This window comes from Salmo salar, chromosome ssa21 (assembly GCF_905237065.1).
Source record: "Salmo salar chromosome ssa21, Ssal_v3.1, whole genome shotgun sequence".
Lineage (NCBI taxonomy): Eukaryota > Metazoa > Chordata > Actinopteri > Salmoniformes > Salmonidae > Salmo > Salmo salar.
The window spans coordinates 28,220,477-28,233,732 of NC_059462.1; the positions used below are offsets into that span (position 1 = coordinate 28,220,477).

At 43.9% G+C, this 13,256-nt stretch overlaps 1 protein-coding gene across 2 annotated transcripts in view; it reads right to left on the reverse strand.

Annotated features, from left to right (window-relative positions):
• Positions 1–500: 500 nt before the first annotated feature.
• Positions 501–13,256, reverse strand: part of LOC106582120 (glycogen synthase kinase-3 beta) — a 38,889-nt gene continuing 26,133 nt past the window's right edge. Inside the window, exons 3-11 of one of the 2 annotated variants that reach the window (XM_014164873.2) lie at positions 12,363–12,446; positions 7,573–7,683; positions 7,338–7,468; positions 7,021–7,127; positions 6,783–6,880; positions 6,461–6,568; positions 3,990–4,176; positions 3,669–3,755; positions 501–3,500 (exon numbers count right to left, since the gene is read on the reverse strand). In XM_014164873.2, coding sequence (XP_014020348.1) covers positions 3,430–3,500; positions 3,669–3,755; positions 3,990–4,176; positions 6,461–6,568; positions 6,783–6,880; positions 7,021–7,127; positions 7,338–7,468; positions 7,573–7,683; positions 12,363–12,446 — 984 coding nt within the window. In that variant the 3' untranslated portion in view covers positions 501–3,429. The remainder of the gene's footprint in view (positions 3,501–3,668; positions 3,756–3,989; positions 4,177–6,460; positions 6,569–6,782; positions 6,881–7,020; positions 7,128–7,337; positions 7,469–7,572; positions 7,684–12,362; positions 12,447–13,256) is intronic. The other variant, XM_014164874.2, reaches the window with a different exon arrangement.

The following is a 13,256-nucleotide window of genomic DNA, read 5'->3' on the forward strand; positions in this document are numbered from 1 at the left end:
AACAGTTGAGATGAGTAGAACTTTTGACCGACAAAAATGCATTTGCGTTTTAATGTCTGTGTGGCCTTAGCCTTACGTTCTTTTGTTGGAAAGCTGTTATATGTAAAACAAATGTGACCAAAAATGAATTCTATATTTAAATTGTCATATCAACCTGAAGTGCTCTATTGTATCTAACCGTCAAATAAAGAGCAAGTTTGACTATCACAGAAGTGTAGAATGTGTGGCTGGATTGAGTGGATGGGCAGTGCCCTCTTGTGGTCAGTCATGTACTGGGCTGTTGGTCATTACAGCCTGCTGTTCTACTAAACATACTTGGTTCTACACCAGACATCACAACAGGGCATTGCCACTGGATCAACCAGCTGAGGCTACCTGGAGTAAGAGTTAACCGGAGTAGCCACCATTTGCAATGAGACAGACACACACACACACACACACACACACACACACACACACACACACACACACACACACACACACAGAGAGGCAAAGACTAGTTCATTTCCAGGCTATCCTACTCTTTATTTAATGCAAATGACAGTACCAGGGAACTATTCCTCAGGGCACGCAAGGGAACGTATTTACAGGGGTGGACATTTAGCATACCTTCACAGAATAAAAACAAACATTTCAAAATGAAATAAAAATGTCAGTCACAAACAGAGGCATTCAAGTAGTACTAGTAGTAGTAGTAGTAGTATTGTTATACAGTTTTTTTTTATCATCTTTTATTATTTTTTCTTTAAACCCAGATAGCATATTCTTCAGCCACGAGAGTGTGTGCGAAGCCATAGTCTGTATATTTTATAGTCCACTATCCTTGTTCTTTTTTTGGTAACTGTTTGAAACGGTTTTGGTGTGATTTGACATGGTTCACTCTGGTTGAACTGGAGTTGGGGGAGTGGTCACAGACCTGGCGATGGGATAGATAGCAACACGTCAATGAAAGCAAATATTACAGCAAGCGGGACGGGACGGGTGTGAGGCATGACAAGCCCCTTGGGTGATACTGAATATCCCTCAGACGGAGGGAGGGAAGCAGGTAAAGAAAAGAGAATGTACTGCATTTCCTCTGAGAATGGCTTGTCACAAAATCAATATCATCAATTGGCTTAATGGCTTTGATACCAGAAGCAACATTTTAACTGAATACATACTGTACTCTAATGTATGTGTATATGACACTGTTGACCTAAAAGGCAATCCCCCTACCCCTACTTAAACCCTGGATACAGTGTGCGTGTGTAAAATATTTGTGCATCCTAGTGAAATCAGAAAAAAACATTGAACTCAAGCAAACTTTGCTTCAAATCAGGTCGATAATCTCGAACAATATATGTATGTTTTTACAGATTTGTCATAACCTTAACATGGGGAAAACAGAAGAGGAAGATGTTGACACCAAGGAGAATGTGTACATACAGAGAAAGAGAAAAATGCTAAAGTTGATCTAACATTGGTACAATGCTAGACTGAAACTGAGCTCAGAGGGGGGCAGCAAGTCATTCAACGGCACCGAAGAGGGATGCAAGGTTGTGTTGTGGAAGGGGGTAGGAGGTGAGGGGGCAAGGCGAAGGTGTATGAAAGCAAAGGCACTCCAAACTATAGATACACTATACATGACTAGTTATTGTTACAATAATACACTTGTTATCTACTGTACTGTACAGGTAAAGGTTGAACTATATGGCTGGATATAGCATCATCATCATCATCATCTACAATCTCCAACATATTGCCCTGATTTTTTCTTATTTTCGTTTCATTTCTTTTCTCCTCCATATCTTTGTTTTTGCTCATAAACAGTACATGGGTCTGCATATATACACACATACCACGATCACAACATAAAATACAACATAAACAAGTCAGGATTTGGTGAGGAGCATATTAACTGTACATATACACATTGTGTAGTTGTGTTGTCATTTTAAACCTTTGTGAATATGTCTGGGTGACGCTCGACTCAGCCTGTACCAGTGAGGTGGTTGTGTGGTCCAGGTGGAGAGAGATACAGAAGAACACTCGACTAACGTTAAATTAACGTTGGACCAACAGATTAACATTAGACAAACACTGAGTCAGTGGTCACAATAAGAGAGAGCCAGGAGTGACAGAGGCCTAGATAAGAACACTTCTCGCAATCCAGCCAGAAACCATGTTTGAAATTCCAAATCAAGTGCCTAGAGGGTAGAAGCTAGCTGTTGATTTGGAATTTGGCACACGAGTTGAAGAAAAAGTATGCATGACTTTAAAATGTCTTCATCTAAAGACAGAGCATGTGTGGGGGAGACATCCCCTAGAAACTGACAGCACGACTACACAGTGACATGATCAATGGAGAGAGAAAGTTAAGGAATAGAACAATATGTAGTCCGGTCTACAGCCTTAACATACAAATGATGACACACAGGGAAATAGTAAAGTGACTGCTGAAAAAAGGCTTTTCCAGCAATAGAGATCACACCACCTTGCCTCTTCATGTCTTTAGGCAGCAGCAAATATTGCCCCTGCTCTGTGAGCCAACAACTAACCGTTATGGATTCTGAACCATTGAAGTTTCATATATCTATATATATATATTTTTGTACATAATGCAACATAATATAAACTGTGTGTGTATATATATATATATATAAACACAAGCACACAGAACCAGAGACATGTCACACATATCAATCTAAATGATCCCGCCCAACCCGAGCCCAGAGAATATAAAACAAAAATAAAAACAGAACAGAACTGTTCGCTAACCGTTTAAAAATAACCCAGAGCAAACCTCTGACATCCGTGTCCACATATATCAGGACCTTCATGCATGGGGTGTGTGTGTGTGTGTGTGTGTGTGTGTGTGTGTGTGCCTTAAGCCTAATTAGCAGAAGTGTGGAGGTCGATGCAGCGGTAAAAGGTGAAAGGTCACTCCTAACCTTACTCAGGCCATGCACTACAGGAGGAGGAGCCAGGGTAGACATCCCAAGCAGGGGGTCAGAGGTAAGGGGTCAGAGGGGAAGTGATGAGAACATGAAGGGGTGGGGTATGGAGAGGGCATGAGGAAGGGACTGATCCCTCATGTGAATGTGTGTGTGTGTGTGTGGGGGGCTTCATTGTGGACAGGGAAGAGGAGGAGGGTGTGGGGTCAGCTAACTACTTTGATACGTAGGATTGTCCTCTTGGAAACATTAGCAGGCTAGTATTGTGTATATAGGGTACATTTATATATGAATACTCTTATATTTCATCAGCTTCCCCCTGCCCCCCACCACTCCTTCCTTCTAACAGACAATAAAGATGTCCACAGTGGAGTAGGTTGCAGAAATCAAACACCTAGATGGGTGACTTGGGGTTGTTGTTGTAGTTGTCATCTGCTTTAAACCCTGCCATGTCATCATCCCTCCACTGGCATCACCCCTGGCTGGGGCGGGGGGTTCAGGAGGTGGAGTTGGAGGCGGAGGCCGAGGCAGTAATGGTGTTAGGGCTGCGATCTGTGCTGTTACCATCTAGGGAAGACGACAGGAGAGACAAAGATTGTTCACTAATTTACACATCCATTCATACGTTTATCAATGATAAAACAGGTGTTTTAATAAGAGATTTTCCTGAGAGACGAGAGAGAAATGAAAGGGAAGATGGAGAGGGATGGAGGAATGAAGACGTGTGGGTCTGACCTGTGGTGGCGGTGGTTGGGGTGGAGGCCTGAGTGCAGGCGTGGGCGGGGATTAGGATGTTGGCCAGCGAGGGATTACTGGACAGCTCTGTGAGAGAGACAGGATACACCAGATCACAGCAGATTACACCCACCACAGGTAAACACATCAAAACACACCACAAGCACAGGTGACAACAGGTAGCATTAGTAGAGACCACATCATTATAAATAAAGGAGAAGTAACTGTCTTCACGTCAACTCAAACACTAAAACAAGTCTCTCTGTACTACCAATGAAAGTGGGGCGAAAGAGAGGTAAACAGACAGACAGAGTGCATTACCCTGGGTGGTGAAGTTAAAGAGGGAGGGTTTTTCTCGCCCGTTGGGCAGATTGACGTTGGGGTCCCTCAGCTCGTCGAAGAAAGAGTGTGCACACGCTTCCAGGGGGGTGAAGCGCGAGGTGGGCGTGTACTCCAGCAGCCGAGAGCACAGGGCGATGGCCTCCGGCGGCGTACGGGGCCGGAACACCTAGCAACCAATCACACGCAAGGACAAGAGTCAAGGAGCCAATCACAAAGACAAGACTGGAATCAGTTAACCAATCAATTTAAAGCTAGTATCATGCACACAAAGATGTATGTTGTCATGATAGCAGGTGTGAGAGGGGTGTAAAGACTATTAACGATATGAAATGGAGAATGTCATTATTACTTCCTATGTTACAGATATTATCTTAACTGCCTGAGGTCATCAAAGGTGAGGGTGGTATACATAAATATAGTATAAACTTAACTATTGGGGTTAGTACGCTTGGATAAATTATATTAAAATAGTTTGTCCATAAATTGTCCTTTATATTTTTCCAGTTCAAGTGTAAAGGGCCCAGCCCTACAGCGGCAGGGTAGGAGACTCTAGATCAGCACAGAGACAGCTTCTACCCCCAAGCCATAAGACTCCTGAACGTCTAATCAAATGGCTACCCAGACAATTTGCGTTGCCCCTCTCTTCTACCCTGCTGCTACTCTGTTAGTATCTATGCATAGTCACTTTAATAACTCTACCTACATGTACATATTACCTCAATTACCTCGACACCAGTGCCCCCCACACATTGACTCTGTACCCCATGTATATAGCCCCGCTATTGTTATTTTACTGCTGCTCTTTAATTATTTGTTATTTTTATCTCTTACTTTTTTTTAGGTATTTTCTTAAAACTGCATTGTTGCTTAAGGAATTGTAAGTAAGCATTTCACTGTAAGGTCTACACCTGTTGTATTCAGCACATGTGACTAATACAATTTGATTTGAGACTGGGTGGCTAGGGGGGCTGCAGTACTACAGAACAACCACAAGGTGGAGTCTGGAGCACCACCACAAGGACCTGCTCTACAACACTGCCTGCTGATTGGCTAAAGGGGTTATCCAATGCTGGAGCAGTGGGCAAGGCTGGGCCCTGTTCAAATGCTGTACAATGTCCTCTTTCCTAACTCCCTTCGTTGTAGTTGTCACTGACCTGACCAGGGCCCGTTTTCCCAATTGTGATGGAACTTAGGCTTACAAGTGTTTTAACGATGCATCTTTCCTACAACAGATGAAGATGTAACATGTGTTTCCCAAAACACCACACATAGAGAACGGTCGCTAAGCAAAGAAAGGGGGCGCTGCGCTCGGATCAGCTTTTTACATTTAAATCATTCCTTAACACTATAAATATTTCACAATACTGACAACGAATCAGTTCATAGAGAGATATTAAAACCTACAGCTGCAAATCGAAGACAGCTTATTCTAATGCTTACCCAATAAAAATGCACCAAATCGGCACATCATTGCACACCTTAGGCTACACATCATGAAATATATTAAGATAAATTGCAGACAGTAACCTACAAAAAGCAATCAATTGAGCATGAAATGTACATTATTTCAATATGATTGAAATAGGCCTATAGCCTACTGTTTATATTTGAATGCAGTCATTAATTTGAAGCATCTTTTTATACGTTGCTTGTTTGTATCAATTGCAAAGACATTGGTAACTTTGTATTTGTAATCAACTTTGTTCTGCAGTTATTGGTGGTCACAGAGAGACGATAAACCATGTGATTCTATGTTTAGCAGAGATCTGTGTATAAAGTGATGCGGGAGGGCAAAAAAAACATCTAACAACGCACTTAGCTGTTCTTCGAGTGGTCTGAGGCAGGCGTTAGATTACCAGTGGTCTGAGGCAGGCGTTAGATTACCAGTGGTCTGAGGCAGGCGTTAGATTACCAGTGGTCTGAGGCAGGCGTTAGATTACCAGTGGTCTGAGGCAGGCGTTAGATTACCAGTGGTCTGAGGCAGGCGTTAGATTACCAGTGGTCTGAGGCAGGCGTTAGATTACAAGCGTTTTCAAGTGCAACGTTAATAACGATGGTTTTGGTAAACAGCTCGGAGATTTAACGATGCTCCTACGAAGGTTCTAACGATGAATTTAGCCTTAAGATGCTTTTGGGAAACCGGGCCCTGATGACTTCTTCATGTGCCCTTGCAGATTAGAAAGAACCTGATGGTTGTAAGCAATTAGGTAGAAACCCCAGCTAGCCTACTGGATAGATGGAGTTGTTACCATATTGCTTACACCTATCCAATCCTTACAGATCTAGGTGGGGCCCATCATGAAGTTCCTAGGTGAATTGATTTTCATAATTGGGGGATAGAGATTAAATGGGATGGCAGAGATGAATGCCTGGCAGGCTGACGAGACGAGCACAGAGAAATGATGCTAGGGGAGGGGGTGGATTGTAGAGTAGTAAAATAGTTCCTGTACCTGTTGACTCACCTTAGTCCATGCGTGTGCCTTAATCTGGGGGAACTTGAACTCAGTGTAGTTGGGGTTCATCTCTCGGATCTGCTCCCGTGTTGGGGTCCCCAGAACCTATAGCACAGAGACAGCAGAGGAGAAGAGGGTGAGCGGGAGACAGGGGGAGGAAGAGACAAGGGAGGGAGAGAAGATGACAGAGAGCGTGAGCCGTGAAGAGAGGGTCAATTGCGAACAACAGGGAGAGAGAGAGCGAGAGAGACAACTTTCATTCGATGAAAGAGAGAGAATTGGGTGGCAAACACCAGAACTGACAGGCAGGTATCAGTACCTTGATGATTTCCACCAGCTGATCCACTCCACTGTCGCCGGGGAAGATTGGTTGCCCTAGCAACAGCTCTGCTAGCACACAACCAGCTGACCACACATCTGTAGAGGGGGCGGAGCATCAACAGGAAGATGTTGTGATTTGCATACTTGCTCTAGAGGTGTAATTTTACACCCTAGCCTATCCATGCTAGGGTGTATATTAATTTAAATTGGGATTTAGCAGTTGGCTGTTAGCCTACCTATGCTAGAGGTGTAGTCGGTGGCACCAAAGATAAGCTCGGGGGCTCTGTAGTAGCGAGAGCAGATGTAGGACACGTTGGGCTCTCCGCGTACCAGCTGCTTAGCGCTGGACACACAACATCAGCACAACATACTGTCAGTCACACACTCTTCATCATCGTAGTCATCAATATCATCCCCATGTTCAACGTCCTCGTCATCAGTCATATCATTATCATCATTTTCATTATCAATAACATCACTGTCATAATCATCATCATCAAAGCCAATCAAAGCTAATGAGAACTGCAGATTCTTTCACATAGTTTAAACTGACCTGCCAAAGTCACAGAGTTTGAGCACGGCCGTCTCGGGGTCCAGCAGCAGGTTCTGGGGTTTGATGTCCCGATGGCAGATCCCAAACGAGTGGATGTAGGCCAGACTCCTGAACAGCTGGTACATATATAACTACAACACACACACAGGAGAACATGCACACATTAGAAATGGAGAGCAGAGGACAAGGACACACTTGATGGAAACAGTGTGCACGCGCGCACACACACAGGTACCTTGACATAGACCATGGGTAGGGTCTGTTTGGCTCGGCTGTAGTGTCTGGCCACTCTGTAGACCGTCTCAGGAACATAGTCCAGTACCAGGTTCAGATACACCTCATCCTTCTGTTACACAGAAACAAGGGGGGGGGGGGGGTTAGGCAACACACACGCACAATGTAACTATTGTTTGACTATCAGTGACTCTCTCGCTCACTGCCGCAGACAGTGATGTCATTTCCTTCCGAGGGCACCAGGGGGCTGGGCGCTGCCCCTATAGCAAGCCTACCACTCAATCCCTCTTCCTCTGATCTGATTGGTGGAGGTCAACAGTCTGCCGTGAGGTCACATGCCAGCCGTTCCTCATCTCTGAGCTCAGACTTCATCCATACTGCCCTTGAAGGTGCCTGAAGAAGGACGGAGCGAAGCTTCCACTCCTCCTCTCTCTCTCACCTATTAGACTCCTCTCCCTCCCTCTGTTAGCAGAGCCAGTCAGCAAACTAACCAGAGGAGACAGGTTGTAGCGTGAGAAGCTAGCTGGCTGTTCATGTGAGCTAGTGTTATCATGGAGTCTGAAGAGACTGCCAATCTGACACAATTCTGTCTACTAGAATAGATCTGTCTGGACTGACCCTTTTCTCTTTCTCACGCATACCGTAGACACACATACCGTCGCACGTACACACACAAACACCCCAAGACATGGCATCCAGTCTGACAATAAATGTTTTTTACAGGTTAAGGTGATGGTGCTCACACCTCAACATAATTTATCGATAACAGTAGGATTTACAGACAGAAAGAGTGAAAGAGATAGCACAGAGAGAGCCCAGAGAGAGAGAGGGAGCACAAGCACTCATTTCAGAATAATTCACACTACAAGTCTGTACATATTCAACTAGGAAGACTAGAGCACTTAAAAAGCATGAGCCTGGCATCCTGTCAAAGACATATAAAGATATTAGCACTGACATCTGGTTTGGGCTTAGTGGGACTATAATTTGTTTTCAACAGGACAATGACCCAACACACCTCCAGGCTGTGTAAGGGCTATTTGACCAAGAGTGTTGGACTGCTGCATTAGATGACCTGGCCTCCACAATCCCCCGACCTCAACCAAATTGAGATGGTTTGGGATGAATCGGATCGCAGAGCGAGGGAAAAGCAGCCAACAAGTGCTCAGCATATGTGGGAACTCCTTCAAGACTGTTGGAAAAGCATTCCAGGTGAAGCTAGTTGAGAGAATGCCAAGGTTGTGCAAAGCTGTCAACAAGGCAAAGGTGGCTGCATTGAAGAATCTCAAATATTGTAATGATGGGGCGGTGAGTCGAAGCAGGGGAAACGTTTTAATAAAACAACAAAACCAAGACACTAACATAAGGCAGTACCCCGTTACACAAGAACAATACCAACTGGTGAGTGAACCTGGGAGAGTGACATATAAAGGGGAGGAAATGATTACGTAATGGAGTCCCGGAGTGAATCATAATGACTAACAGGTGCGCGTAATGATGAGTGCCAGGTGTGCATAATTGTACGCCGGAGGGGAGGAGCAGACGTGACGAATATAAAATATATTTTGATGTGTCTAACACTTTTTTGGTTACTACATGATTCCATGTGTTATTTCATAGTTTTGATGTCTTCATTATTATTCTACAATGTAGAAAATAGTAAAATCAATAAAAACCCTTGAGTAGTTGTTTTAAAACTTTTGACCGGTAGTGTAGATGAACAAACAAGTTGTGGGTGTGTCAAGGCTTGGCCCCTCACTGGCCAATCAGAATGTGCTCCATGGCTAAATATGTGGTTGATTCAAGTAGTGTATTTAGTCTTTTATGTACTGCCTTGGAATCAACTCCAATGTTAGTCCATTATAGTTTGTTAAACAGCTTACAGACACAAAATAACTAAATGTAGACCTATCCCATCTTTGCTAAACATGTTAACATGAACCTGTTTGCAGTCCACATTGTTCTAAGTAATTTCATGGATTCAATGTGGAAATATATACATAGCATTAGCACTGATGTAGGGCTAGGACTACTGTAAATTGCATTATGGCTGTGCATGGACATCCCAAACGTTGTCAATAAGCAAGATTCAATTAATTATTGATAAGGCCTAAAAAGAAAGTGAATAATGTTAATTCAATTCTAATCAGGCTTTATGTCTAAATACACTTACAGGCACCATCATTTCTCCCTGTGGGCACATCATATTAAAACAATGCAGACTATGGAGGGTTTTACACACATCCAAACTTCACACAGTAGCAGGACAAAGAACCAATATAAAGAGAAAGGGAGAATATCCAGTCACCCTTATACTGCTCCAAAATATAATGTTTTATCGGCATATTGGAACCATCTACAGATCGCATCCATACTGTCATTGCATGCGCGCCACGGCCGTTCTCACCATAAAACCAGGGAAAGTTTGGTTTTAATCAAATTAAATGAAAAACAAGCACCGTTTTTATTTCCAACAACAATAAATACATGTCAAATGTAATGATATCATAAAATCACCGGAATAAAAAAAAAAACATGAGGCATTGCTGTTGAATCAACCTTCGTTATAGAAGGCCTAGTGTAAGAGTAGCCTACCAGGGGCTGGGGTTTTAAAAATATGAAACGGAAAATAAACATTTATTACTGGAAAATAACTTCTAAATGCGAGGTTCACCAAGGTTCCCATCTCTCATTTCATGATGGGCATGGACAGATGTAACCTACATAACGGAGGATTTATGTACGTACAAGCATGGCTAAAATAATGCAGGCCTGCCTACAATAAATAAAAAGGGGAACGTCAGCTCACTGTTTTTGCTCCTCTCAAACTTTATCTTTTAATACAGCTTTGGTGATTAAGAATTATTTCCAAGCAGTCTCACAAGCCAAACACGCTAGTGGTTAGAGCGTTGGGTCAGTAACCGAAAGGTTGCTGGATCATATCCCCAAGCAGACAAGGCTATGCTTGGTTTTTAATCAAATAAAGCAAAATGGGGGAAAAAAACATTAAGTGTTTCATGAAGTATACAGGTACCGAAACCACATCTTGTTCCATGTGCATATGGGAAGGGTGCGTCAAGGATTACCGCTGTCATAATTCATGCCATAACCAACTGCGTTATCGCTAAAATCTGCTTTGGTTGGTTTAAATATCCCTACCAGCACTGCCTGAAATGAGCACTTTGGCTCATGTTTTTAAGGACACACTTCAAATATATCCACCCCTCCCATCTGAGCACAAGCTAGCTGATATTAAACAGGTAAACTGAGGAACCTGGCGTTATGGCTGGAAAAAGCCAGTGCGGCAGTTTTTACATGACTAAATTGAAAACTAACGTGCGTTTGAAACTAACGCCTGCCAAAAATAGAGCCCTTGAACTGTGTTTCAGGTGTGTTGTGCACGTGAGTTAAGAGTGAACCAGAGAAGTGTTCAATCAGTCCAGATTCCGACCTTGCATAACTCCACATAATCCTAACACTACTGCTAACAGTGCTACTGCTAACAGCAAATGCTACTGCTGCTTCTAACACTACTACTACTAACACTACATCTAGTGCTACTGCTGCTACTAATACTACTGCTGCTAGTAATACTTCTAATACTATTAATACTACTGCTCATAACACTTGTTCAGCTAATACTAGTGCTACAGCTAGCACTACTGCTGCTGCCATTAATACTACTGATGCTACTAATACTATTGCTAAAGCTAGTGCTACTGCTACTACTAAAACTACTGCTAACAGCTAACTCTACTGTTTCTACTGTTTCATTGTAAATAAGAATTTGTTCTTAACTGACTTGCCTAGATAAATAAATGTTAAATAAAAAAAAATACTGCTGCTACTAATACTACTGCTAACAGCTAACGTTACTGCTACTACTAATACTACTGCTGCTACTAATACTTTTGCTACTGCTGCTACTAGTACTACTGCTAACAGCTAACGCTACTGCTGTTACTAACACTATTGCTACTGCTAACACTATTTCTACTGCTAGCGCTACTGCTAACACTTTTGCTACTGCTAACACAACTGCTAAAAACTGTAATCCCCAGCCGAATCACCCTATGCCAGCTATCCACAATTAGAACAGAGAGAAATAAGGGGGTAGGAGGAAATGAGAGGAGATGGAGAAGAGAGACGAGAAGAGTGAGGCTCACAAGAAGGCCCCTAGCAGCTGGTGTTTCCTAAAATTAGCAGGTGGCCTTTAGTCAGGCAACCCCCTTGCTCTGTGCACTCTCCCCTCTCCCCCAGCCTCTCTCTCTAATCCTCACGCATGGGCACCCCAACCCCAGTCCAGACTAGGTTTCCTAGGTGGGAGGATTCATTTCTGCATTGTCATGGACCTGATTCTGTGAGTGCTTGCATACGTGCACTCTGACAGATTGGACACACGAGTGTGGTCTATATTTGTCAGTGCTCTCCCTATCACCATCCGAATGACAGCTTCTCCGAACTCAACCATTCATGGGTTATGAATACTGAGAGAAGGAATATTCAGAAGGAACAGGACATTCAGACAAACAGCCATACAGATAAACAGACAGAGGGACACAGACAGACGCAGACGGACACAGACAGACACAGAGGGACAAAGACAGACACAGACGGACACAGAGGGACACAGACGGACACAGACGGACACAGACGGACACAGACGGACACAGGGACACAGACAGAGACAGACAGACACAGACAGACAGAGGGACACAGACAGACACAGAGGGACACAGACAGACACAGAGGGACACAGACAGACAGAGGGACACAGACAGACAGATGGACCTTGTCTCCGCTGGAGTAGAAGAAGTAGCGCAGGCGAACGATGTTGCAGTGGTCCAGCTTCCTCATGATCTGCAGCTCGCGGTTCTGACGGGGAGAGAGAGACAGATGTCAGTCAATACTACTTACTGTTTCAACAGTGTACAGCATGAGCAGATGGAGAGCCAGGTTAGACTACAGAAACACAGCAGAGATTTGACTCCCATCAATATACAATAAATGTTGGCCCTCAATCTGGAGAACTCCAGGTCAAACAGGCCAAAAGAAGGAGTAGCCACCCACAGAGGATGAGTAGCCAGAGCTCACAGCTCTGATCCACACTGGAATGCAGAGAGAGAGAGAAAGCGGGAAAGCCAGGAGTGTTCAACAGAACTACAGAAATGTCCCTGGGATACGCAGCCATTTGAGTGTGACTGGGAGTGGAGGTTGGGAACGACTTGGATGTAATCCTGTAACTAAGAAAGAACAAGACCACTGAGAGGGCAGTACACTGACAGAGACAAAACCATCTTATACTCTGACAAACACAAACTACATGCATAGGGTACTGTATGGAGGGACACGTATGAGCAATGTTAGCCTACTACTGTAATCTCATCTACCATTGAGACACCCCCTCAACTAGCCAGTGACATCATCCCCATCCTCCAATGTGGTTTCCTGTTTCTCACAGACAGAGACAGACAGGCCAGCAGACAAGCATGCATTGCAAACAGGCAACGCCCTCTTTCCCATCGCCAGGGAGAGGAGAGGACGTAGTGCCATACGGAGCAGAGCAGAGCAGAAGATGGCACTGCAATCATTACTGCTGACCTGTCATATACTGCACTGGGACAGAGACATGGTGAGGATAGAGACAGAGACTGGTAAACCACAGTGACATCATGACACACAACC